The sequence below is a fragment of the Vulpes lagopus genome, chromosome 5 (assembly GCF_018345385.1).
Source record: "Vulpes lagopus strain Blue_001 chromosome 5, ASM1834538v1, whole genome shotgun sequence".
Lineage (NCBI taxonomy): Eukaryota > Metazoa > Chordata > Mammalia > Carnivora > Canidae > Vulpes > Vulpes lagopus.
In genome coordinates this window covers 58,588,317-58,616,290 of record NC_054828.1, presented here as the reverse complement: position 1 = coordinate 58,616,290, position 27,974 = coordinate 58,588,317, and the positions used below count along the sequence as shown (strand labels likewise).

Sequence of the window (27,974 nt, the reverse complement as noted above, 5' to 3'; positions counted from 1 at the left end):
GGGAGGGCGGGCGCGCGCGCAGAACGCCCGGATGAGCGGCGGCTTCCGGCGCGGGGCGGGCGGCAGGGGGCGCGTCGGCCGCACGTCGGCGGCTGGGCTCCTGGGGCCTGCGCGGCCCGGGCTGGGCGAGGGGACATGGGGCCGCCGCGCGCGCCGCTCTGAGCCGGGCCCGCGCCGCCGCCGGGAGCCTCCCTGCGGGACTGGGGCGTCCGAGCGCCGCCAGGGGCATGGCCGCCGGGGCCGGGGGCGGCGGGCTGCTGCGCGCCCCGTGAGGGGCCCAGGGGAGCCGCGGGGGCCGCTCGCCGAGCAGCAGGTACCGGCCGCGGGGCTCGTCGGGCGACTCGGGGCTCGCGGCCTTTGTGCGCCCGGGTGGGGCGCGGGCACGTGGGCCGTGGGGCTGTTGGCCGGGAGGAGGGCGGGGCTTCGGGCCGCGAGCCGGGGCGCCTCTCCCCTCCCTCCCCCTCCCTCCCCCTCCCTTCTCCGCCCCCCGGTCTCCGCGGGTGGTCGGGGTCAAGGTCACGTGGGCGCGCGGGCGCGGGGCGGGAGCTGTGCTGGAGCGGGGGGTCTCCCGGCTCGGGGCCCCGACGGTGGCAGGTGCCTGTCGTGTGGCCTCCGCGGGCCGCGCGCCGTGTCTGGGCGAGTCTGGGCTGGTCCCGTGGGCAGGTTGACTCAGCTTTTCCCTTGGGGCGGGTCAAGTTCGGACACGTCCCTCGCACGCAGGAGCGGGAGCTAAGCCCCGACTTGCCTCCAGCTGCGGCTATTTAAGCCGCGCGTGTCCCCAGCTGCGCTCAGAGATAGGGACCTGTGCTCCCGACCCGCGGCCCCGACTCCGCCCGGATCCAGGTGAGGCCCCGCTTGCTGTACTGTCTTTGCTCTAACAGGGACAGCACTCAAGGGCGTTATTTTTATCTCCTTTCCGTGTGACTTTGTTGTTGCTGTTGTTTTTCCCCGCAGATGTTTCATTATTTCGAGTTTTTATCTTGTGTTTTTTTTTTCTTTCTTTTCTTTTCTTCTCCCCACTTGTAGGCAAATGTGCAATACCAACATGTCTGTGTCTACTGATGGTGCTGTAAGCACCTCACAGATTCCAGCTTCGGAGCAGGAGACCCTGGTTGGTATTTATGGGGGTGACCAACTGACTTCTGTTAGACCCGCATTTATAGCCCGGTTCTCCAAGCGAAACTAAACTGTGCCAGTCAGGGGCAGGTGTGAAGCAGCCCGTAAGAATCGGTACTTGTTTTCTCTCTTGGGTCCTTTATCACTCTGGATATAAAATTGAGTTCCATTACATTCTTAAACGTGGATGCTGAGGTCATGTTTGTTACAAACCAATATTTGTTTTCTGTTTTGACTTGTCAATGTTTAACTCTTTGAAACGGTTTCTGAAAGTCACAAAAGTTAACTCACGCTTGTAAAGATTTTTGGGCATCAGGGAAATGTAAAAAAGCTTGGAAGCGGAAAATTCTAGTCTTCTCTTTTGGCCATGTCTTTTAGGTCTTTCTGTGTGTATCCACATACATACATGCACATTTTATTTTTTTTAAAGATTTTATTTATTTATCCATGAGACAGACACAGAGAGAGAGGCAGACACAGAGGCAGGGGGAGAAGAAGCAGGCTCCATGCAGAGAGCCTGATGTGGGACTGGAACCCAGGACTCCAGGATCAGGCCCTGGGCTAAAGGCGGCGCTAAACCGCTGAGCCACCCAGGCTGCCCTATTGTGTTTTTCTTAATAATTTGTAGTAGTTCTTTGTGTTTCAAATGTATTAGACTTCTGTCATTTACAAAGGTTGCATAGCACTTTGTTGTCTTTTTCCTATTGAGAATGTTTAAGTGAAGTCCAGTTTATGGACTTGTTGGTTTTCGCATTTCATATCCTGCTGTGGAAGAACTTGCCCATCCCAAGATTATACAGATAGAGTCCTGTATTTTCTTGTTATTTTTAATTTTCACATCTAGATCTATCTTTGTATTTCTTTTTGTTATAAAATGTAAGATTAAGAATGGTATTTGTAGTTTTCTTATACGTATTTTAGGTCTTAATAAACTGATGGCTTTCCTTTACGGATTTTTATTTTGAGTTGTTTTCTGTAGTTTGAAGTTAATACAGCATACATAAAATTTCAGGAGAAAAAATTTATCTTTCAAGAGAGAGTTCATTCTTTAGTCTAAAAGTGAAGTGTATATGTAAGGACACACAAAAGTGTGAGCAGAAAAGTTAAAGATTCAATGCCGCACTTACTGTGTATTTTAAGTGTTTTGGTTATTAGATAATATTCTGTTGATTAGCTAGAAATAGGCAGTTTTTCTTAAATCTAGTTTTGAGAGTTATATTCCAAACTGGGATGCTGTTAGATTTCAAAGTTAGATAATAAAGGACAAGAGTATATTGAGAAGAGGAACAGAGGCACCTGTCTGTGTGGAGGTGGCAAGCTGTAAAGACCCTTGAGTTTTACAGATTTTGATGCAGCATCAGTTAGAGAGAAAGAGAATATTATATCCCTACCTCCTTGCCAGTCATTTCCTCTAGATCAGGGTCACGTACACCCTAGCCTGTGGGCTGTATTTGACCTCCTACCTATTTGTGTAGCCATGGCCATTGGGTTCAGTATCTGTATTTGAATCCAGATCTGGCAGGAAAGGCTTAAAATATTTGCCATCTGGCTCTTTATAGAAAAAATTGACTCCCAATCTATTTGGTGGGTTCCTTAAACACAGCTCATGTTTTATTTACCATTTGCCCTCCCAGTACCTACTGCTGTCTGGTGCGAGGTGGAAGCTCAGTAAATACTTGTCAGTAAGTATTTGAAATGTAGATCACCTAAGAGGCAGCATGATATAGTAGGAAGAAAATGCTGGTTTGTAGTTGAGAGTTGTGAATTGCAGCCTCAGATCTGCTTTTAATTATCCTTGTCAGTTTGAGTTAGTTATTTAAGTCCTCTAGCCTTTAGGAGCCTAATGGGTGGGAAGAAAAGATTGGGAAACAGAATTACCTTAAAGACTTACTCTTTTCTCGTGGACTTTGCAATTCAGTTTGTGGTAATCTTACTGGAGTATTCCATTTATAGTTAAGTTTAAGGTAGTAAGCAAATAATACAAATAGCTGGAGGAAAAGAATAGTTTTCACTGCCTTGGCATGGATACTGTGTTTGATTGCAGCTGATGATACTTGAGGATTCTGTGATTATTTGCATAGTAATGAAATCAGCATTTTTTCCCAACTGCCTTGATAAGTCTATGATCTTCAGTTTTTATTGTCTGTTACATTTAGTGAAAACATTATGACTTAATTTTTGAGTTCTAATCTTGTGAAATTGTTAAATACAACATCTACCTTTATTGAAGTTCTTCATGGACATGCTTGCTGTGGGAATTATAGCTCTGGAATAATTTTGGAAGTATAATAGCAGCTTTTTGTTCTTTGTAGGTTAGACCAAAGCCATTGCTTTTGAAGTTGTTGAAGTCTGTAGGTGCACAAAAAGACACTTATACTATGAAAGAGGTAAGCTAAATAAAGAGTTAACAAGATAACTAATGTTTTGTTAGTTACATGTGGCCGTGGGGAGAAATTGGCCATATAGAGGGAATTTTTTTTTTTTTTTTTTAGTAAGCAGCAATATTAAGTATTGTCATTTGGATTATAAATTGAAGCTGAAATTCTAATTATACTTGAATATCATTTGTCAGGTAGGAATTCTTGAGATGAAGGGAGGCTCTGTAGGGGTTCTTAGCATTTTTGTGCTGTGGACTTAAGTGGCAGACTGGAAAAGTCTTCTCAGAATCTAGTTTCTAAATGCATAAACCAAAATGTATAGGATTACAAAGGAAAACAAATTACGTAGAATACAGTTATCAAAATAGTAAACAAGTTTGTGATATGTGCTTTTTTGTGTTAGCACATTGAATAATAAGATTTAGCAGGAGATTTTATGTAATTTCAAAGTAGTGAGGAGGATAGTTACTATTTTGAGATGTTTACACCAAGCATAGTATGATATGAAAACACTTGTGATTTTTACTGGTGACATAATCACAGGTATTACTAATACTTTGTGGTTTGTTGCCTATATTCATAATTGAAGGAAAAGCTAAATTTCAGTTAAAAAGTAATGAAAATATAGATAGAAATTTTTTTTCCATCCAAATTAATGGACCCCCTGAATTCTATCCAAGGACTTCTTGGGCGTCCATGGATCCCAGGTTAAGAACTTCTGCACTAGAAATACATGAGTACAGTATACTGATCTTTCTGGGATAGAGGTGAGCAGCTTCATGAACATATGTTCTATTTAACGGATACATTTCAATGTATTGTTCTCTAGCCTTAAATTTGTGCACAGAAGCATGATTTTCAGTGAGAGATTGGGCTATCTTAGGCACAATTTCATTGTGAATGAAGTTTGCCTTTTCCCCATCTCTCCCACTTAGTTTGTGGGGCCCAGAGTGCTTAAAACACTGAAGTACCTTATCTACATCAGGTTAGTGGGTCAGGAAGAGACTCTGCACCTTTTTCTTTTTCAGCCACACTTTTTATAAACTTTATGGGATGTTTGGTAGGAGTGTAGGAGTCCTTCTTCCTTTCCCACTATCAACTTGTCTTCAATCCATAGTCACCAGGTAATATTCTTTTAAGTCTGAGGCCTGTTTAACCAGTTAAGTCTACAGACAGTAGGGGAGCTTGCAGGGAAGCATGGAGGTTAAGGATGTTTTTGAGGTTAAAGCTGTATTTATGGCTGTTAACTTGGGTTTGACCTCATAATTATGTAATTGGTTAAGGAAACAAAAGGTATACATTTAAAAGTAGATAGAAATAAGGGGGAAATTGACTAGGCCATTATAAAGGTGTAGAAGGCTTGATTGAGTTTCCAGTTGTGGGATCTTTGTTCTGGGGCATGTGGGAGAGTGATGACAGCTAGTATGGGGAAGTAGAAAGAACTCTGGACTTAGGAGTCAGAAGACCAGGTTCCATTTCCTTATCTCTAATACAGTGAAAACAATTCTATGAAGTATCAGAAGAATGAGATAGTACTTGTTAAAGTACATTTAAACTGTAAAAAAAAACAAACAAAAAACAAAAAAACACAAAAAACCCATAGATATTTAGGTGGTTAATAGGTTTGTATGTGGATGTCTTAAGGTGTATCACTTATTTCATTGTCTTAGTGGAGCATACAATATTTAACTGTATATGCATGATTCACGGTTACTATTTTGATTATTTATTGTTGCATAGATTATATTGATGTCTTCAAGAGTTTATTTTATTCACCAAATTCTTCCAAACTGTTGTGTAGATGTAATTGGTCACTTTCCTGTCGTCCTCACCTGTGATGACCTCAGGCTGTTGAGCTGTATGGTGTTTGGGACTATTTAATAAATGACTTCAGGTCACTGCTATATTTCAGTTGATGATTTGATTTTGTAACTTTTTATTGCTCTCAGTGGTTTTGCATTTTGCTGCCTTTTCCCTTCTAGTATGTATATACATAGTACCTAGGTATCTGGGCAGAGTTAAAGTCCGTTACGCATACATAATTTAAGTAAATTGGAGAAGCAATGTCTACTCCCATAAATTAAAAGGAAAAGATTTAGAAGCAGCTTTAAGAGTACAGAATAGTTGTTATTCTAGACTATTTTGGGTATGGTTGCTGGTTTAACCATCTTTAGGTAAATGAGAAGTTGAATGTATTTGAAACTAACAATTTTCTTTAATCTCAGAAATCCTATTTCTATTTCAGGTGATATTTTATCTTGGCCAGTATATTATGACTAAACGATTGTATGATGAGAAGCAACAGCATATTGTGTATTGTTCCAATGATCTTCTAGGAGATTTGTTTGGAGTGCCAAGCTTCTCTGTGAAAGAGCACAGGTAAATTCTTCAGTTTAGTCCATTGTGAAAAGCCAGCTGGGCAAACATTTCAGTTTACCTCCTCCTTTTGTTAGAGAAAAATTGTTGCATGCAGAAATTGAATATAGCATATTGTTTGAGAACCTGAATTCTGGAATCTAATAAATCTGGGTTTGAGACCTAGCTCAGTCCTTTACTAGCTGTGTGACTGGGTAAATTGATTTACCCTCTCTGAGCCTCAGTTTACCCTACTTGTAGGGATAATATAAATACCTCATGTGTAAGTTACGAAGAAACAATGTGTAAGAAGCAGTGCTTGACACAGAGAAGGCATTTAAATGTTAGTCACAGGGGTGCCTAGGTGACTTCAGCTCAGGTTATGATCTCAGGGTCCTAGGATGGAGCCCTGGGTCAGGCTCCCTGCTCAGTGAGGAGTTTGCTCTTCCCTCTCCTTCTCCCCGTCCCCGGCTTGTGTATACTCTCATAAATAAATAAAATCTTTACCAAAAAAATGTTAGTCACAATTACTGTGTATTTAAAAATATTATTGCAGTTACTTTGAAAGGTAGTCTTTAGGCCACACTGTGGTAAAGGTTTAAGTTTGAGCCTTACTTTGGAGAATATTTTGTCACACATCATCATAGCACTTAATCAGCTAAATTTAACCCAGCTAACATTTCTAGAATTACTCTATTAGGAACTGAAGACTTTTTTCAGTCATTCTTTCCTTACATTGGAATTCCTTTTCCCATTTGGTTTAGTACAGTCCTTGTGGAGCCTTAGTATGATGTGTAGCTTAATAAATGGGAGGAATACTCTTTCACATGAAACAACTAGATTCTACTAGTATAATGTTCAATAATAGTGTAGCTAAAAAGATAGTATTTAAATGGAAAATTTATAATTTTGAAACTACTTCATTATATAAGCATAATATGTATTCATTATTGGACAGTAGGAAAAGACATAAAACAGGAAAAAAAGTCTAGTTTCTCATCAAATGGTATTTTTAACCTGTCATTTCTATATTACATGTAGATGTGTTTTGACTCAGTTGTGAACATACTATGTTTAATTTTGTGCTTTTTATTTATTTATTTATTTTTTATTTTATTATTATTATTTTTAATGTTTATTTATTTATGATAGTCACACAGAGAGAGAGAGAGAGAGGCAGAGACAGAGACATAGGCAGAGGGAGAAGCAGGCTCCATGCACCGGGAGCCCGACGTGGGATTCGATCCCGGGTCTCCAGGATCGCGCCCTGGGCCAAAGACAGGCGCTAAACCGCTGCGCCACCCAGGGATCCCTGTCGTGCTTTTTAATTTAACACTGTATAAATATTTATCTAATTTATGTTACTATTTTGCACTTGGCCTTGGGATCTAGGCTTTATTGTATAAATTTAAGAATTAGGGCAGCCTGGGTGGCTCAGCGGTTTAGCACCGCCTTCAGCCCAGGACGTGATCCTGGAGACCCGGGATCGAGTCTCACGTTGGGCTCCCTGCATGGAGCCTGCTTCTCCCCCTGCCTGTGTCTCTGCCTCTATCTTTGTCTGTGTGTCTCTCATGAGTAAATACATAAAATCTTAAAAAAAAAAAAAAAAAAGGAATTAACTGTATTGGTGACTTGGTACCATTTGAGTGTTGAATCTTCTGATAATGTTCTGGGGTATGATTTTATAGTTTCTAAGATTGAAGGCATGGTTTAAAAAATTATTTTTGACTTGAATTCTGTGTTGAATAGTTGAACAGTGGGGAAATTATTGACTGGGAAAAAATATGAATAGGAATATTGATATTTATAATCGGAGCTGTATCATTAGTCCCAAGGGGAAAAGAAATATTTGGGAGTGGTATTTCCCCTTAATGATGAGAATTAGAAATTATATTATGTGACCAGTAACATTGTCTAAAATCATTAGCTTAAAAGAAAGTATACCATAATATCAGTGAAAATTAAAATAGGCGAATTGTCTTTCTATTGGGATGTAAGCTCCATGAGGGCAGAGATTTGTTTCCATTTTATTTCTTTTTTTCCTGTTTGTAGAATAGTGACTGGTTCATACTAGGTTTTCAGTCTGTGTTTATAAATGAAGGAAGCTTCATCTCATAATAGATTTTAATATAAGAAAGAAAATCCATTAGGTGATTGGTCCATGGTTGATAGAAATCAAAATTACAATTTTGCATGATCCACTGTCTTTATAGGCAGTCTACTGCCTTTTTTTTTTTTTTCAATTTTAGTTAATTATTCATGAGAGAGGCAGAGACATAGGCAGAGGGAGAAGCAGGGTCCCTGTGGGGAACCCAGCATGGGACTTGGACTTACTTGTTCTAGGTACTCCGGGATCATGCCCTGAGCTGAAGGCAGACACTTAGTTGCTGAGCCACCCAGGTGTCCCTAGGCAGTCTACTTTTAAACTTTAAGCACAGAGATAGAAATTTTCTTTTTTGTTTGAAAATAGATATATCAACCCTCTTTCTGCATTCACACTCATTCTCTGGGGTCTTTTGGTAAAGTCCAAACACACATTTCAGGAAATGGAGATAGGAAATCCTTCCAGCGAGAGAGACATTTGTGATTAATAAGAGTAACTATGTAATCATTGTACAACTAATTATCATGATGCTTTTTTAGGGCCTTGCTTGCCAGTGACATAGTTTGAATGCAGTGATTTAAAATTTTTAGCTTATGTACAATTTAGTTGATGCTAATGTGTATATAAAAATCTGAAGTCCTATTTAATATATTTTTATTTTAAGATGTACATTCCTTTTTTCCCGTCCCTACTAGGAAAATATATACAATGATCTACAGAAACTTGGTAGTAGTCAATCAGCATGGTAAGTTAATTTTGAATACCATAAATAAGCACTGTAAAATATTTTAAAGACATTTTGTTTTATGTGGAGTCATTTAACAGGAAGAAATGAATTGTATGAACTAAAGCAACATAATACTAAGGTTCTAATGCAGATTTGTGTGATATGTAAAGTTAAATACCTTTATTCCATCAATTTAAGCCTTGGAATATCAGTATTAGAATTTGTTTTGAAATATTTCTTTTCTGGATTTTTGGGGAGCAGTACACAAGTATTTGTTAAATATTTTTAAAATTTATCTTTTTATTTTAATTCCAGTATAATTAACATAACAGTGTTATATTAGTTTCAACTGTACAATGGAGTAATTCAACAATTCTATACATTAACTGACAGTCATAATGACAGGTGGACTCCTTAATCCCCATCACTTGTTTAACCACATTCCCTTACCTACCTCCCCTTTGATAACCATCATTTGTTCTCTGTAGTTAAGAATCTCTTTTCTTGGTTTTGTTGCTTAAATTCCACATAAGAGTGAAATCATATGGTATTTGTCTTTCTCTGACTAATCTCACTTAATGTTATATTCTCTAGATCCATCCATAGTGTTGCAAATGGCAGGGTTTCATTCTTTTTATGGGTGAATATTATTCCACTGTATAGATATGTACCACATCTTCTTTATCCATTTATCCATTGGTGTACGCTTCGGATGCTTCCATAATTTGGCTTTTGTAAAGAATACTGTGTATATCTTTTCGAATTGTTATTTTTGTGTTCTTTGGGTAAATAGTAGTGGAATTACTGGATCATATGGTGATTCTGTTTTTCATTTTTGGGAAACCTCCATACTATTTTTCACAGTGGCTGCACCATTTTGCATTCCCACCAACAGTGCATGAAGATTCCTTTTTCTCTACATCTTTACCAACATTTGTTGTTTCTGAAAGGTAGATAAATTCGAGGTCATGCTTATTAGAGGTATAACACCCCTTGAAATGTGTACTGGAAAGGTTTTGGGAGGTTATATAGATATCTAATATGAATGAATGAATGAGCCCTCTTTTGTTTTTTATAATAGACAAAACTTTTATCAATTTATTCAAAATGGCATTTCCCTACCTGTAGACTTACAGTTCTTAATTGGTTATTTTTAGGTCACATACTCCGTGGATAATCTGATGAAAGCATTGGGTTCTTATTTTAGTAGAGATACACATAAACATATAGAGTGATATACTGGTAAATCTTTAACAACCCACTTTTTTTGGGGAAATGCCCTGATTTATGGTGTTTTCTGATCCCATGGTGTAAATACATTGGCCATTTTCAGGCTTCATACATGGACTTGGTAAAAAGAGGCACACAGTCAACTTTGAGTATGGGTAGGAGCTGGCTCTCAGCACACCATAGACTTTTTTTTTTTTTTTTTTTTTTTTTTTTAATTTTTATTTATTTATGATAGTCACGGAGAGAGAGAGAGAGAGAGGCAGAGACACAGGCAGAGGGAGAAGCAGGCTCCATGCACCGGGAGCCCGACGTGGGATTCGATCCCGGGTCTCCAGGATCGCGCCCTGGGCCAAAGGCAGGCGCCAAACCGCTGCGCCACCCAGGGATCCCTTTTTTTTTTTTTAACATAGACTTCTTATAGCCTCCCCTCAACTATAATTTTAAGAACTGTTCTCAGAAGCTTGTTTACTTCGTACAATGAACTGGCCACTCTTTTGTGCTTCCACTGTTGTGTATTTAGGTTTTGTTACATTCTTTTGTTTTACTTGTTTGTATTTCTGTTTCCTGTTTCCTAAGCAGGTTTGCATTATATATTGACAGTATGGTGTTTTATTAATATGTTTAATATGTGTGTTGAGTTGAATGCTCTTCCAAAGCTAGGACTTAAGACCCAGAAAAGGACATCACTGTCTTATCCTAGAGTAGAAGTGACTGTTAGTTTGGTGACATGTTTTGTTGTTTTACAAAAACTCTTTTATGAATTCAAATGAAGGTAAATAAAGCAAGCAACTATAGTATTGTAGTAGCATTTTCAGTTTTCTTAAATATTATCCCTGATGTATTGATTCATTCATGTAAAGAAACCTTGGGTAGATTACTGGAAAAATTGTATATTAATGAGTTGGTAACCTGTGGATTATTTGGGTAATTCCATTTTGAGTTTGTTTCAGGTTTCAGTTTAGTAGAATTCATTTCTGCACTTCTGTAACTGTTATCAACCTATCACTTCTCAAAACTTCCTTTTTATTACATCTGTATTGTAACATAATACAGATATAATAACAATATATTAATATATATATTATTATATTAAAATGAAATATAACTTGTCTGTATCTACAACTTAAAATCCACATAACCCGTGATATAAAGAAATAAACTGTTATGATAATGTGCATAATTTTAAAATGTTAGTGAGTGGGCCTGACATTCCCGTTAAGGTGAAAATGTTTCCGAGGGAGTAACAAAGGGTATTTGATTATGATCTTTGGCAACTGTGTATATTCTGTGTATATTTGAAATTTTGACTTCTGAACTCCACGTATTGTACATCCAACTACAAGCTAAACCTACCTACCAGAATGAGTTTCATGCATTTAGTTAATTATCTTTCCATCCTAATTTGTTTATCTTCTGAAGTTTCTCTCTTGGTGAATGATCCTACCCGTTTACCCACCCAAGGCAGAATCTTGGCATCCTCCATGATGCCTTTCTCCTTTGCCTCGTGTATCTGATGCCTGGCCTTGTTGGTTTTTACCTTTTTAACTTATCTGGAATTGATCTATTTTCCATGCCCCAGTTTAGGCTTTAATACTTTGGCATTTGTATTATTGCAGTTACTGTCTACTACTGGCTTCCCTGCTCCTCTCTCTCTCTCTTTCTCTCCCCTATTTTGCCAAAGTGATATGTCACTTCTCTGCTTAAAGTGACCATGTAGGGGTTCCTTATTGTTCTCTGGATAAAAAACTTGCTGTGTACTGCAAATCAGTTTTATCTATTGGATTAAACATTTTTAACGGTGAGTGGTTGCAACAGTGCCATTGGGCAGATTCTAAAGTGTCAGCCGGGAAGGATGCAACGATGCAGGATTGACGGCACGAGGGCTACTTGTTGACATCCTTGTGCTGTTTCACAAGACACACAGAATCCTTTATGAGCTTGCTTACATGCCGGTAATAATTAACTGCCTATAGTTCCCTGCAACAAACATTGGTAATTCACTTCTGGATGCTTTTTTTCGTGGAGTATTCTCTGTCTGGAATAGCCTTTCTTAGTCCTACTTCTTCATATTCTACTGTAAAATCTTTCCTGATTTCCTTATTCCTCAGACCTGCCCTATCCCTACCAGATTGCTCTCGTCTTCAGTGATTTACAATACTTCTTTTATCGTGTTTATTATGCTTTTATTACTTCTAATGTAATGCTACTCTGTGTTAAAATTGAATTATTTACATCTCTGATATCTAGCATGAGGTTGGCTCTTGGGAGATACACATTTAATGTTTGTTGAAAGGTTAAATTGTGTAAGTTTGTCCTGGCCTGACAAACTAGTTTCTTTCCTAGTTTGTAATTCTTTGTTGTTGTTACCTCCCCCCCTCCCCCCAATCAGAACCATCAGATTCAGGCACATCTGTGAGTGAAAATAGCTGTCACCGTGAAGGTGGGAGTGATCAAAAGGTAACCTGGGAATGAACACATTTTATAATGTTTCTTGAAAGTTAGATTATTTTAAACAAGTAATTTTTAGCTTCCTGGTGTTACAAGTTCGTTTTTGTTTTTTTCTCTCCCCTCCCCACTGCCCCCCCCTCCCGCCCCGCCTCCCCGCCTTGAATGCTTAAGGACCCTGTGCAAGAGTTGCAGGAAGAGAAACCTTCATCTTCAGATTTGATTTCTAGACCATCTACCTCATCTAGAAGGAGAACAATTAGTGAGACAGGTATGTATGATTATTTAATTGGCACTTTCAAATAGCTTTTGACTGTTTATTCTCTAATAAAATTAATGCATTTAGGCTAAGTGAAATTGTGTGGGGTTTTTTGCTTTTAGATGAATGCATTTCTGAGTTTCTTTCATACCTATTTTTATATGATTTATTTGGCTTAAAAATTTCTTAGCAACATTTTTCTGGTTGACTATAGCAGGCACAGTTTCCTGGGCCTTGTTGGAGTTTATGGTTAGCCATCTGTCTATTATTCAAGATAATAGAGGACAAGTATATAAATTATTTTAGCCCTTATTCTTAATTACCGTAGCGATTAAAATATTTATTGTTTCTAATAAGTGATAAAACATACCACTGAGTTTAAAACCAAAGTAAATAACATCGTAGAACTGACAATGAGATAAAATAGCGGAGAACATTTTTATAGAGAAAAGATAGTGGAGAAGGCTATTGCTTGATCAAAAGTCATAATAACTAAAACTGTGATTGAGATGAAAGAAGAATTCAGATCAGTGAGATAGAATAGATTAAAAACCCAGACTAGTATGTCCATGAAGGCAGAGAGCAGAAAGGACAGAGGATATTTGTTAACTGCATGGGACTGGAACAAATGGTTAGTTATTTGGGGAAGAAAAAACAAGTTCTATCTGTACCATATGTGAAAGTGAATTCCAAATGAGTTTAAAAGATAAATGAAAAAGATATTTGACGGATATTCGCTTTAAATTTGACAGTGTTAATACCCTTATCACATAAAAAGTTCCCCCAAATAGTTCCCCCAAATTGAATAAAATATTAAAGATCCATATCGCTAAAAAAGCAAAAAACTCAAATTTCTCATAGTAAATATAAAATGACTAAAATATGAAAGGGGGGTGGATTTTAGTGATTTTGCTTTATAGACAATAAAAAATGCAAATGTGTTTTTTCTAGGCTATCAAATTATTGCAACTCTTGCAAAGAAACTGGGTCCTGGGATCCAGCCCAATGTCAGAAACATCCTTATTAACTTGTGTGTTGGCAGTGATAGACTGTTGGTGTATCAGTTGGTATAAGTTGGTGTTAAACCTTTATGGATTGAGAGTTCTTACCCTTATCCCAGTAACTCTACTTCTAGAAATTTATCCTAGAGATATAAACAAATTCAAAGATTATATATTTAGAGACACTAATTTTACAGCATCATTTATAATTGAAGACATACATGGTAGAAAATGTCATCACTCTAGTTCAGGCCATTGCCCTGTCTTCCTTGATCACAGCAGCAGTGCCCCGATTTTCTTACTCCTGCTCTTTGTGTTCCTTCACATAGTACCAAAAGAGATGGTAAAAGGTAAATTGAATTATATCATTTCTTGCTTAACCACTTTGGTTACTTCAAATAAAACCTGTACTCTTTACCTTGGCCTACAAGGCCATGATCTACGTTTAACCTGATTTTTGGCCTTTTCCCTCCACCTTTATTGTTTCCATTGTATTGATTATTTGGTTTCTCAAGTCAGAATTCCTTCCTGCCTTAAGGCTGTTTACACACAGTTTTTTTCTGCCAGGAGTCTTCTATCTTTGTGTATGAGGTCAGCTCATTTTTTCTGTTTTTGCTTAAATGTGACCTTCAGAAAGAGGCTGTCTCTAACCAGCCAGAAAAGCAGATTCTTTCTTTTCCTTAGCTCCCTGCTTGTTTCCTCATAGTACTCACTATAGCTTGTAAATAATTATGTTTCAGTTGCGTTGATGTTTGAAATTAAACAACTTCTGGTGGCAGGGATGACAGTTGACTTCACTTTTGTATATACTCACTGCCTAGCACTGTGCCAGACAGTAAGCAGGTGCTCAGATTTGTGGACTAAATGGTTGAATTGTAATGAACAGTATAGGGACGTCTGGGTGGCTCAGTCGGTTATGCCTTTGGCTCAGGTCATGATCTCTGGGTCCTGGGATCCAGCCCCACGTCAGGCTCTCTGCTCAGAGGGGGTCTGCTTCTCCCTCTGCCTCTCCCCCCTGATCATGTACACTCTCTCTCTCAAATGAATGAATAAAATTAAAAAAAAAAAAAAAGATAAACAGTATATGAACCTAGGTCACAGACCCCATATTCTGCAGCCATTAAAAATAATGTAAAGGAAGATTTAAGACAAAACTACCCCCAAATTGTACACGTAGTGTGATTCAAATATTTTTTTTTTTAATTTTTATTTATTTATTTATGATAGTCACACAGAGAGAGAGAGGCAGAGACACAGGCAGAGGGAGAAGCAAGCTCCATGCAGGGAGCCCGACGTGGGACTCGATCCCGGGTCTCCAGGACCGCGCCCTGGGCCAAAGGCAGGCGCCAAACCACTGCGCCACCCAGGGATCCCTCAAATATGTTTTTTAAAGGAAATAAGGGCAGCCCAGGTGGCTCAGCGGTTTAGCACTGTCTGCAGCCCAGGGTGTGATCCTGGAGACTCGGGATCGAGTCCCATGTCGGGCTCCCTGCATGAAGCCTGCTTCTTCTTCTGCCTTTGTCTCTGCCTCTCTCTCTCTCTCTCTCTCTCTCTCTCTCTCTCGTCTCTCATGAATAAATAAAATCTTTAAAAAAAAAAAAAGGAAATAAAAAATGTAAACTAGAAAATTATTACAGTGAAATGTTAGTAGTTATCTTTATGATAGCACTAGAAATTTACTTCTTAAAAATTTTCTATTTTTTAAATATTTCTATGATGAGTATATATTTTAATAATCAGGAAAAGCCCCAACTGCTATTTTTAATGGAAGTAAAAATTATGAATCAACATGGTTTAGGCTTCAACCATGATCACCTTTTATAAGGAATAAAACATGATTAAGAACTTAGATCAAGAACTTGTGATCTCGTGGAGATCAACACAGAATTACTTAAAATATAGGATATAAAAGTGGAGAATTCAGAGGAAAAAAATGTCTTTTGGCTAGGACGGTCAAGAGAAGGACATGGAGTGAGCAGAAGTATGCGAGTTGTACCTGTTTCAGGCATATGGATTATAGTTTAATTAATAACCCTATTTGGTACTTACTTCAGTAAAAGGCTGCAGTGAACACCCTTGCTACCTACATCTTTAAGTAATATTGCAGGTATTTCTCTATCTCTAGAGATTGCCCACAAAATATATTATTTTAGATTTCTACAGTGTATAAAAATGTATTCTCAAATCTCTTGAAACTTTCATTTTAATTTTTGAAATTCTTGTGGGTAAAAAATGGTATCTTGTTTTAATTTATGTGTCCCTGGTCAGTAGGAGGTAGGGGATTTTTTTTCATGTTTATTCCTTGTATTCTGTGAATTGCTTTTTTCATTGAGTTTTTTTTTATTTAATTTTTTTATTTTTAAGGATTTTATTTATTAGAGATCAGGAACGGGCGGGGGGGGGGGAGGGGCGCGAGAGGGAGAGGGGGAAGTAGACTCCCCGCTGAGTAGGGATCCCAACATCAGGCTTGATCCCTGGACCCTGGGATCAAGACCTGAGCCGAAGGCAGGTGTTTAACTGACTGAGCTACCAGGTGCCTTTTGACGTTTTTTGTTTTTTAATCAAATTTTGTTTTGTTTTACTTGATTGGTGTATATAATGTATAGTAACCATTTTAAGTATGCTGCAGATATTTTCTTTTAGTCTGACATTTGCTTTTTTGCTTTTGTTTATTTTGCCCCATAGGCCTTAATTGATATAGTTTAATCTTGATAACTTTTCTTGAGGGTTTTGTAGTGCTATATCATACTTCTTTACCCTGGTATTTTTAAATTTTTTAAAAAGATTTTGTTTATTTATTCATGAGAGACAGAGAGGCAGAGACACAGGCAGAGGGAAAAGCAGACTCCATGTGGGGAGCCCGATGTGGGACTCCATCCCGGGACCCCAAGATCTCACACCCTAGGCCAAAGGTGGCGCTAAACCACTGAGCCACCCAGAGATCCCTTTACCCCGGTATTATAAGAATGTTCTAAGTATCTGGATGATTTTGTTCTTTGTGTTTGGTTATTGAATTCACTTGGAATTTATTTTTATATTTAATATACTACACAGTAGGACTCTTATTTATGTTCCTGACAGGTTTGGTGACATTCTGACTTTAAGTCAGAGATCATTTATTCTTTAAAACAAAATAGACTATATTTTCACTGGTTTTGATTCCTGTTGAAAATATAGAGTACTGAGGAAATTGAAATGTTAAGAATACCTTCTAAGTAGGGGGTGTCCAGGTGGCTCAGTTGGTTGGGCATCCAGCTCTTGGTTTCAGCTTGGGTTGTGGTCTTGGGGTCCTGGGATTGAGCCCCACATTGGACTCTCTGCAGGGGAGTTTGCTTCTCCCTTTGTGAGCATTCTCCCTCTAATGAATAAATTTTTTTCATAAAATCTTTTTAAGAAATAAAAATAAAATGCAGTGTTCTGGGGATGGCTCAGTCAGTAGAGCCTGTGACTCTTAAACTTGGGGTCATGAGTTCAAGCCCCACATTTGGCGTAGTGCTTACTCTAAAATAAATACAGCATTCTGTTGTAGCTCTCAGTTGGACAAATCCACTAGAAGTGTTGACTTTTGAAACAGTAGTAATTGACTATTTTCTCTGTTTAATTTCATTGAACTTAAATTTTGGTACAACTGGGTACTCAAGGGAGCTCATTTGCTAAATTGAATTCTAGTATGGGGTTTTAATTGACTTGTTTTTGTTTATGCATACAGAAGAACATGCAGATGATTTACCTGGTGAACGGCAGAGAAAGCGCCACAAATCTGATAGTATTTCCCTTTCCTTTGATGAAAGCCTTGCTCTGTGTGTAATAAGGGAGATATGTTGTGAAAGAAGCAGTAGCAGTGAGTCGACAGGGACGCCATCAAATCCGGTAATATTTTCATTTTAAGTAACACAAGACTCTTATTTTCAAAATCTAGTTCTAGCAGTCCACTTGGACAGAATGCACATACGTGTATGCTATGCACTTACTGTTCTACACTGTGGTAAATTTTTCTGTCAAATAAAACAACCGTATAAATTTTCTCTACTCCCAAAATCCCCAGGTTCAAGAGAAGGGTGGAAGATAATGCAATTGCGGGGTGTGTGAATAAAATTTGTACCGATATTAATAGTTGTTAGTATCATCCTACATATTGGAGAATCTTTGTGGGCCCCTGTACCAATAGTAAACTCAATTCAAGTAAATTGGAATATAGAGTGGTCTGAGGATTTATAGTTTTACTTTTTAAAAATAAGGGAAAAAGCAAATTTGGTTCAGTTAATATCTTAGAACTCTAAGGCAGGTTTGTTTTGAATATTGAGAGTAATAGTATCTTTTTATTATAGCTACCAGCAAATCAGTCAGCATAGTCTAAGCTACACATTTGTCGTACATAGGCTTAGATATCAGGAAAAGTCTGTTTACTAAAAGTCTGTTCCACAGTCTAAGGCTGTGGAATATAGGTATGTTATTGCATGGACATACTTTAGTACTTTTTGATTATTAATATGATATCCCAAAGCGTTAGAAGTTCTTAAGAGATGTCATTGAAAACAGTTTGATTAAAAAAAAAAGTTTTTGCTAACAAGAATGCCTGACAAATGGAATATTCTCTTTCTGGTTATTAAGTATTTGTCTTTATTTATTTATTTTAAAGATTTTATTTATTTATTCATGAGAGACACAGAGAGAGAGAGAGGCAGAGACATAGGCAGAGGGAGAAGCAGGCTCCACACAGGGAGCCCGACACGGGACTCCATCCCGGGTCTCCAGGATCAGGCCCTGGGCTGAAGGCGGTGCCAAACCACCAAGCCACCTGGGGTTCCCCATATTTGTCTTTAAAATACTAAAAATGGAACTTGTGATATGCCGGTACCTTGTGATCATTATTCTGGGTATTAGTGATCATATTCTATCTCTTGGAAGGTGTAGGGAGTGAATCAGTTGCGTGCTAGTAACCTCATTCTTAGTTTTTCTGTAATGTTACTACTTAACGTTGTTTACATTTTTTTGTCTTCCAACTCAGTGATTCTAAGGATACAGATGTGTCCTGTAGTTAGAATTTCATAGAGCTGTTACTTCTGTGGCCACTAGATGGCCTTGAGAGCAATTTCTTCAGTCATTGGGTCTGTAAGTGTTTTCTGTGCCAGGTTCTGTCTAGCAGTGGGGTGGAGTGGTAGTCAGGGTAGATATGGTCCCTGCCCTCATGGGGAGACGTGTCATCAACAATTAAACAGGTAATTAAGACCTGGAGTAAACGCTGTGGGGGAAAACACAGGTTCTTGAGAGCACATGCATGTGATCTGAAAATTGAATCCAATTAAAGAAAACTTGACATGGACACAAGCTTCATGTTTGGATAATTGTACTATTTATTTATTTATTTATTTATTTATTTATTTATTATTTTTAAATTTTTATTTGCATTTATTCTATGCAGAATATACTCCTGGGCCATAAGTTTTTGTTTCTTCAGTTTCTTCTGGGATATCTTTTCCTTCTGTGCAACTTCCTCTTCTGGTTTAGGAACAATCTGCTCTTTTTCAGTAAGAATCATCTCAATGTGGCAGGGAGAGCTTATGTATGGGTTAATCCGGCCATGAGCCCTGTAGGTTCTGCGTCGCATCATGGGGGCTTTGTTCACCTGGATGTGCTCAATGACCAGAGAATCTACATCTAAACCCTTAAGTTCAGTGTTACTCTCCGCATTTTTAAGCATGTGCAGTAAAAGTTCACTCTTCTTGGGCCACCGACCCTGTGTCCAGCCCCACTGTTTGGCCTGCGCACACCTACCAACTCCACCATTGTAGTGACGGAATGGCACACACTGCTTCTGCAAAGTGACATCTTTCAGATACTTGGTGGCTTTTTGGATATGCATACCCTTGATGGCCTGGGGCAGTTTCATGCATGTTCTTAAGATGAACACGAAGATTTGAACCTGTCAACGTGCATGATTTTGTAGGGTTTTCTGGGTCCAGTGAGTAGCGAACCATCTCCGGAGGTCACCTCAGGCCGCTCAGGGGGAAGAGGAAGCCTTACAGATGATTTAAATAGAATTCCTATGCTCTTTAAACTTAGTCTTTGTTAAAGTTGCCTCAGAATTCTAGTTAAATGACATTTAAAGTCCTTGTTTTTGCTTTCTACCTGGGACACGGCCTTATTACCAAAGCAACAGAGGATAATTTTCTTTTTGTTAGTCCTAGCCTATCCTGTCTTCTCAAACTTGTCTACTGGGGATCCCTGGGTGGCTCAGTGGTTTAGTGCCTGCCTTTGGCCCAGGGCACGATCCTGGAGTCCCAGGATCGAGTCCCACATTGAGCTCCCGGCGTGGAGCCTGCTTCTCCCTCCTCCTGTGTCTCTGCCTCTCTCTCTCTCTCTGTGTGTCTATCATAAATAAATAAATAAATAAATCTTAAAAAAAAAAAAAAACTTGTTTACTAAAAATCAATGGTTTTTCAGGCTGAGTTTCTAGTTGTGAAAGCTTTTGGTAAGGCAGGATTTTTTTTTCCCTTCATCTTAGCTTATCTGATATGAGAATGTTGTAGTCCTCATTTGGTTGATGGCGTTCACCAATTTGTGAAGGGGTTAAAGGAACATGTGTTTGCCTTCCATCTTTCTTTCTTTTGGGTTTAGTAAATTGAGGAAGCTACTAGGCTGTATTCTAGGCTCTGTACTAAGGCAGTTTACATGATATTATCTCAGCAGCCTCAAATTCCATTTATAGATGGGAAAGATCAGCTTGCGGGTTTGAAATAACTTGTATAAGATCCCATACCTAATAATTGTCATAGTTGGAATTCAGGCAAAACCAGGGATTTCTGACTTCAAACTTAATCTTTCCAGATCTAGCCTGTCTGATGCTTTTTACATGTGCAGTATTTTAAAAGTTTTTGGGTGGGTCATTCTTTTTCGAACATTAGCCACAACTTTAAAAAAATAGCTTTTAATCTGCCTACTCCATAGCACCCTAGAACAGTGTCAGCAAACCTTTCCTGTAAAGGGCCAGATAGTAATTTATTTTGGGCTTTGTGGGCCCATTGTCTTTGTTGCAGCTACTCACATCTGCTGTAGGGCTAAAGCAGCTGTTAGAGAACAGGAAACGGCTGTGTTCAGTAAAACTTTATTTATAAAAATAGATGAGTAGTAGGCCATATTTTGCCATACTTACCATAGAAGATATTTGCTGAATGGGACACCTCAGCGGTTTAGTGCCTGCCTTTGGCCCAGGGCGTGATCTTGGAGTCCCGGGATCAAGTCCCACATTGGGCTCCTGGAATGGAGCCTGTTTCTCCCTCTGCCTGTGTCTCTACCTCTGTCTTTCTCTCTATCTTTATGAATAAATAAATAAAATCTTTATAAAAAAAATATTTGCTGAAACTTTAATGTCTTGTGATTTATCCTCATATTCTAAACCTAGTACACTAAATGCTAGTTAATGGAAGTATCCAGTTTGTTAGGTTACTTTATTATAGAGTCCTTGTTAAGAATTAGAACCATAAATTGTCAGTTTTGCTTTTACTATTACTTTCTTAATATCAGTTTTATTTATTTATTTAAGATTTTATTTATTCATTCATGAGAGACAGAGAGAGAGAGAGAGAGAGAGGGAGAGAGGGAGAGAGGCAGAGACACAGGCAGAGGGAGAAGCAGGCTCCATGCAGGGAGCCCAACGTGGGACTCCATCCCGGGTCTCCAGGATCAGGACCCGGACCGAAGGCGGCGCCAAACCATTGAGCCACCGGGGCTGCCCTGAACATCAGTTTTAAAAAGTCTTTTGACCTCAATGTTTGTAAAATACTTTGCTTTTATAGATAATAGAAATATTAAAGATCATTTAATCCAGACTCCTCTCATAGATGAAGTAGCTGTGGGGATCCCTGGGTGGTGCAATGGTTTGGCGCCTGCCTTTGGCCCAGGGCGCGATCCTGGAGACCCGGGATCGAATCCCACGTTGGGCTCCCGGTGCATGGAGCCTGCTTCTGTCTCTGCCTCTCTCTCTCTCTCTGTGACTATTATAAATAAATAAAAATTAAAAAAAAAAAAAAAGAAGTAGCTGTGGTCTTTACAAGTTAAATATGTCCAAAGTTAAATAGCTACTTAGTGGCAAATTGAGAAGAAGAAAGTTTGTATCCTGATTCTTAGAGGAATGCACTTTTCCTAGTTCTAGCTTTTGGCTTTGATATGTGCCTATTCTTAGCCACTGACAGCAAATATTAAGGGATTAATTGTTTCATTATGGTTCTTACATTATAAATTGAGGAACCATATGAGCTGATACAGAATTTTTATTTATTTATTTTTTAAAATTTTTATTTATTTATGATAGTCACACAGAGAGAGAGAGGCAGAGACACAGGCAGAGGAGAAGCAGGCTCCATGCACCGGAAGCCCGATGTGGGATTCGATCCCGGGTCTCCAGGATCGCGCCCTGGGCCAAAGGCAGGCACCAAACCGCTGTGCCACCCAGGGATCCCTGATACAGAATTTTTAAAATAAATTTTTAAAATTATGCCTGAAAGCTCTTTCAGATAAATTAGCAAAAGTTTTTTTAATTTTTTTTTTTTTAATTTATTTATGATAGTCACAGAGAGAGGGAGAGAGAGAGGCAGAGACATAGGCAGAGGGAGAAGCAGGCTCCATGCACTGGGAGCCCGACGTGGGATTCAATCCCGGGTCTCCAGGATCGCACCCTGGGCCAAAGGCAGGCGCCAAACCACTGCGCCACCCAGGGATCCCTAAATTAGCAAAAGTTTATTAAAAAATACATTTCAGGACAGCCCGGGTGGCTCAGCAGTTTAGCGGCGCCTTCGGTCCAGGGTGTGATCCTGGAGACCTGGGATCGGGCCCCACATTGGGCACCTGCTTCTCCCTCTGCCTGTGTCTCTGCCTGCCTCTCTGTGTCTCTCATGAATAAATAAAAGTCTTTAAAAAAGAAATTTTCATAATGAGACACCTGGCCCCCCGCAAGGAGCCTGCTGCTGCTTCTCTCTGTGTCTCTGCCTCTCTCTGTGTTTCTCATGAATAAATAAAATCATTAAAAAAATTCATAATTACTGTGGGTTGTAGCTACTAGCATTCTACCAATCTGAAGATATAAAGAGATTAACACGTTTTTAACTCAGATATCTAAGATTCATATATGCAAAAGTATGCATAATTTACATGCAAAATATATAATTATAGATCTATACATAAAAATATGTTAAATATGTAAGTAGTGAAGATAATTAGAAGTGGAAATGACAGAGGCTTTAGCAGAAAAGGATGAGTAGGACTTAGTAATTCCAGTGAGAAGGAATGTGAAAGTTGAAGTGCCATGTTTGGTTTAGATAAAAATGTACATCTGGCTGATTGTTCATATTTGGGGGGTGGAGAGGAGTGTCTAGTTGGAGATAAGATGAAAATGTTAATATGGTCCTACTGTGTGAACCTGGAATGTCCAGGGGATTTGGCCTTATGAAATGAGATTTTGAACAGGGAAAATAAATAATAATGTAATAACCCAGAATCTTAATCTAGTGTCATTGTGTAGTATGGATCTAAGGAGGAAATAGGACTATGGGGATGAGCAAGGAAGCTGTTACAGAGGCCAACAGGTAATGTAGTCTAACAACTTTTCTCCCTTCTGATTTTAGGATCTTGATGCTGGTGTAAGTGAACATTCAGGTGATTGGTTGGATCAGGATTCAGTTTCAGATCAATTCAGTGTAGAATTTGAAGTTGAGTCTCTTGATTCAGAAGATTATAGCCTTAGTGAAGAAGGACAAGAACTCTCAGATGAAGATGATGAGGTAGTTTTATTTCTCTAATTACAGTCTAAAGTTCTTCAATATTTTCTGTATTCATTGATGATAGTTGAAATAATAATGTCTTCTGATTTCACTTAATCTTTGACTTTTGATTTGTTCAAATTAGAATATTGTTTTGTGGACTTAAGGCTTTGGTAGTTCCTTCTGGTCTGTAAGTGTCAAAAAGTCAATAGTCCTTAGTGAACATTCTTATAATAGTCTTACTTTTAAAAAAATTACCCTCTTTGGGGCACTTGGCTGTCTCAGTAGGTAGAGCATGCAACCCTTGATCTTGAGGTCATGACTTCGAGCTCCACATTGGGGGGTAGAATTTGCTTAAATAAATTTCCCTCTTAATATTAACTTACTTTTTAAAAAAGTACAGTATACAGTCAAACTCATTGGAGGTGACCACCTTCAACATTGCTAGCTATTTCAGTTATTTAATATCTCCATATTTATAAAATAGAAATGCTTATCCTGAATTTTTTGCCTTATTCATTTTAAATATCCTGTGTCTGTTGCCTTTTAACCATAATGGGTCAGGATTTCATGGTCCTTCATGTTTCCCCCTTCATACTCACTTATTCCATTTGACCTCTGTCTCAGATTTTTCTCATACACAGTAGTACATGCTATTCGTTTAGGACTAATCACTGAGAAGCCTTTCTGGTTAAGGAAAAAAGGTGATGGATTGATGCTAATGGATTTGTTTTATTAGGTGTATCGAGTAACTGTGTATCAGGCAGGGGAGAGTGATACAGATTCATTTGAAGAAGATCCTGAAATTTCCTTAGCTGTAAGTATACATCTGCTTTTTTAAGGAATCAAGAAAATACAGAGGTTAAGGTTAGAAAAACATGCCTAGTCTGCTTCCTGACGTGAGGTAATTTCTAGAAAAGTTTTAAAGCATTTTTGTCTTTATTTTTTTGTGTTGGAATCTGTTACTGCATTTTTTAGGGTTTTTTTTTTCCTTTGGTGCCAGGATTGGAACTTTGAACATTTTTTAATTGAAAATTTCAAGTATGTATACCATAGAGAATAGTATTATGTATTTCTAGTATACCATAGAGAATAGTATTATGTATTTCTAGTGTATTTATCACCCAGCTTTGACAGTTAGCAACATTTTGCCAGTCTTACTGATTTGTGTAGGATTTGCCTCGTAAGAATTCAGGGCTGTGGGTAGGGGGTGCTAGGATGATTCAGTTAGTTGAGTGTCTGACTGGATTATGACTCAGATCATGATCTCAGGATTGTGAGATCGAGCCCCACATTGGGCTCAGTGCTCAGGGCGGAGTTTGCTTGTCTCTCTCCCTCTGCGCCCCCCCACCCCCATGCATGCATGCTCTCTCAAACAAAATGTTAAAAAAAAAAAAAAAAATTCAGGACTAACACCTGGGTGGCTCACTCAGTTAAGTTTTCCAACTCTTGATTTCAGCTTAGGTTATGATCTCAAGGTTGTTGTTGAGGTCTATCCCTGTACCAGGTTCCATGGTGGGTGTGGGGCCTGCTTAGAATGATCTCTTCTACTCTCAAAAAAAAAAAAGTAACAATGAAAGAAAGAATTCAGGACTTGAAACATTTATGTTTCATGCTTCAGGAGGTTCTTGAGGTATTGGAAGGATTTTTTTTCTTTTTTAATTTATTTTTTTATATTTATTTTTTATTGGTTTCAGTTTGCCAACATATAGAATGAGTATCCAGTGCTCATCCCATCAAGTGCCCCCCTCAGTGCCCATCACCCAATCACCCCCACCCCTGCCTCCCTTTCTACCACCCTTTGTTCGATTTTTTAACTGAATATTAATGCTTTAATTTTTGTTAATACTGCCTTTAATTATATTTGAATAGGAAATTTCATTTTCTTTTTTTTTTTGCTGAGTTGAAAACCATTATCCAAATGCAAAAAAGATGAAATTGTAAAACTTTTGAAAAAATTTTTACTGTATTAGAAAATAATTCAAGTAACTGGTTGACTCATTTAATGTCAGACATAGATCCTGCAGTTTATTGGGCTCTTTGAAGCACTTTCTTTCTCTCCCATATTACAAAAATTTTGCCTTTGATTTTATCAGTTGGGTAGCAGCCTGTTTTGGGAACTTCAAAGAACTCATGTGGGAGAATGAATAGTCTCGGTCCTTACTGCTAATTTTTTAGGTCATTTGTGAGGCAATTTAAAAATGGTTGTTCATGGCAAGTTTTACATGGACAGTGTCCTCAGGCAAAAACCATGCTTCATTTAAGATAAGGATATGTTCCTTATTTTTTTTTAAGATTTTATTTTTTTATTCATGAGAGACAGAGAGAGAGGCAGAGACACAGGCAGAGGGAGAAGCAGGCTCCATGCAGAGAGCCCGACGTGGGACTCGATCCTGGGACTCCAGGATCATGACCTGAGCAGAAGGGAGACACTTAACCATTGAGCTACCCAGGCATCTCAGGATGTGCTTGTTAAAAAGGCTGAGGATGGATGTAAGGGAGGGAGTTTATTATCCAAACTCTGTGATGGCAGAAAGGTTTGGGAAGTAGGTTGAGGTATGAGAGAAGCAATACACACAGAGATGAGTATGGATAAGTAAGGGGCATATATTTTGGATAGTGACAAGGATGACAGATTTTAGCAGGCAAAGATTGCTGAGAAGAATGTTTTAGTGTTTCCTTTGTGGATGAAGTTAGGGAACACTCAGTTGAACCCAGGTTTTAGAGCACTTCTAAGGCAGTCTCAATGATGCATTGGGCAGTAGTTTCATCTAGATTGATTGGGTGGGCATTGGGCATGGTATCTAGGGTTAAACCTTTAAGAGAGTGAAGTGGATACAGACAGGCCTCACTTCAGAGTAAGACTGCATCACGCTTGCTTCAACTAAATGAACCAACTGTATCTGTGTCCTTAAATGTAACTATTTGGTACATGGTTAAGATCACAGTGAATACTTTTTTTTTTTTTTTTTTTTGATTCTTTAGCATGGTTTGGGGAAAAAAATTCTGTACTTTATAATCATTCTTGAGGAAAGACTGTTACATGTCAAATGTTTTATATAAAACATGAAATGCTGGAAATTGAACTGTATGGTAGATTTACCTCAGACATCTTGGAAATTGCTCATGTTGGCTATGACTAGTTGTTAAAGGGTTACAGAAACTCTCTTTTTTCATTGAAGGACTATTGGAAGTGTACCTCATGCAATGAAATGAATCCTCCTCTTCCACCTCATTGCAATAGATGTTGGGCCCTTCGTGAGAATTGGCTTCCTGAAGATAAAGGGAAAATCCCTGAGAAAGCCACACCAGAAAACTCAACACAAGTAGAAGAGGGCTTTGATGTCCCTGATTGTAAAAAAACTGCAGCCAGTGATTCCAGAGAATCATGTGCTGAGGAAATTGATGATAAAATCACACAAGCCTCCCACTCCCAGGAAAGTGAGGACTATTCTCAGCCATCAACTTCTAACAGCATCATTTATAGCAGCCAAGAAGATGTCAAGGAATTTGAGAGAGAAGAAACACAAGACAAAGAAGAAATTGTGGAATCTAGTTTTCCCCTTAATGCCATTGAACCTTGTGTGATTTGCCAAGGTCGACCTAAAAATGGTTGCATTGTTCATGGCAAAACAGGACATCTTATGGCATGCTTCACGTGTGCAAAGAAGCTAAAGAAAAGGAATAAGCCCTGTCCAGTATGTAGACAACCAATTCAAATGATTGTGCTAACTTATTTCCCCTAATGGACATGTCTATAAAAGTAGAATTCTATATTTCTAACTATATAACCCTAAAAATTTAGACAACATAAAATTATTGTTTTTTACACATATCAAAGGGGGATCTTGTATCTGTACATATAGATTTCTTCTCTGTAGTGTAATTTACCTATTTTGGAAGGAGAAATAGTAAATACTTTTTTTTAGAAAAATTTCACTTTTGTTTATATTTTATATTTGGGTTTTAATGTAATTTGAATTGGATATATAGCTCATCCCTAACCCTTACTCTTCATATTTTAAATGATTTCCACTTCTTAAAACTTAGAAAAGTATCTGATTTAAAAAATATATAAATAGAATATTTAAATATATGTACATTCAGCATATGTTGTGCAGTGATTATGGTCCTTACAAAACATTCAAATCTGCAGATAGTTTCATTCACCATGCTTATACGTTAAATTGTCTAAATTTTTAGGCTTAGTATATATTATTTATTGATTTACAAATAAAAATATCAAATGATTAAGAATTTCAACAATGTGATTATTGGGTCTTAAAAAACTTTTTTGTAATGAGTTTTGTTAAAATAGAAATTAAACTTGAATACTGAATATTATTTGGGTAATCAAAGGTACAACTCTGTGCTTCTATTTTTGGAATGGCCAAGACTGTCCACTGTGGCAGCTTGATGCAGTTTGGGAGCCTCCAAGGCACTGAATAAGGTTCAACTTGAGAGAACGATGTTACAAAGTTTAGTTGGGCCATGAAATGCTGTTTTCTCTCTCCTGTTCCACTGGTGTTATCACATGGCAGGTTGGTTTTTCAAGAAGTGATGATGAATGTTCTGGAAGGGATGTAACTGGGCCAGGGAGGGGA

At 38.4% G+C, this 27,974-nt stretch overlaps 1 protein-coding gene and 1 pseudogene across 7 annotated transcripts; one reads left to right on the top strand and one right to left on the bottom strand.

The window, feature by feature from the left end:
- Positions 1-40: 40 nt before the first annotated feature.
- Positions 41-27,627, top strand: MDM2 (MDM2 proto-oncogene). 7 transcript variants are annotated; one of them, XM_041755729.1, is made up of 13 exons: positions 41-313; positions 752-843; positions 1,027-1,111; positions 2,751-2,798; positions 3,429-3,503; positions 5,740-5,873; positions 8,649-8,698; positions 12,300-12,367; positions 12,530-12,626; positions 17,325-17,485; positions 23,236-23,391; positions 24,110-24,187; positions 26,553-27,627. In XM_041755729.1, exons 3-13 carry the CDS (start codon positions 1,031-1,033, stop codon positions 27,114-27,116), a joined length of 1,512 nt encoding a protein of 503 aa, XP_041611663.1. In that variant the 5' UTR covers positions 41-313; positions 752-843; positions 1,027-1,030; the 3' UTR covers positions 27,117-27,627. The 7 variants fall into 7 exon arrangements, with proteins under 7 accessions (XP_041611663.1, XP_041611664.1, XP_041611667.1 ...); XM_041755732.1 differs by having other exon boundaries at positions 176-313; positions 721-843; XM_041755731.1 differs by having other exon boundaries at positions 239-313; positions 697-843.
- LOC121491187 lies at positions 17,492-19,658 on the bottom strand (annotated as a pseudogene).
- Positions 27,628-27,974: the final 347 nt, after the last annotated feature.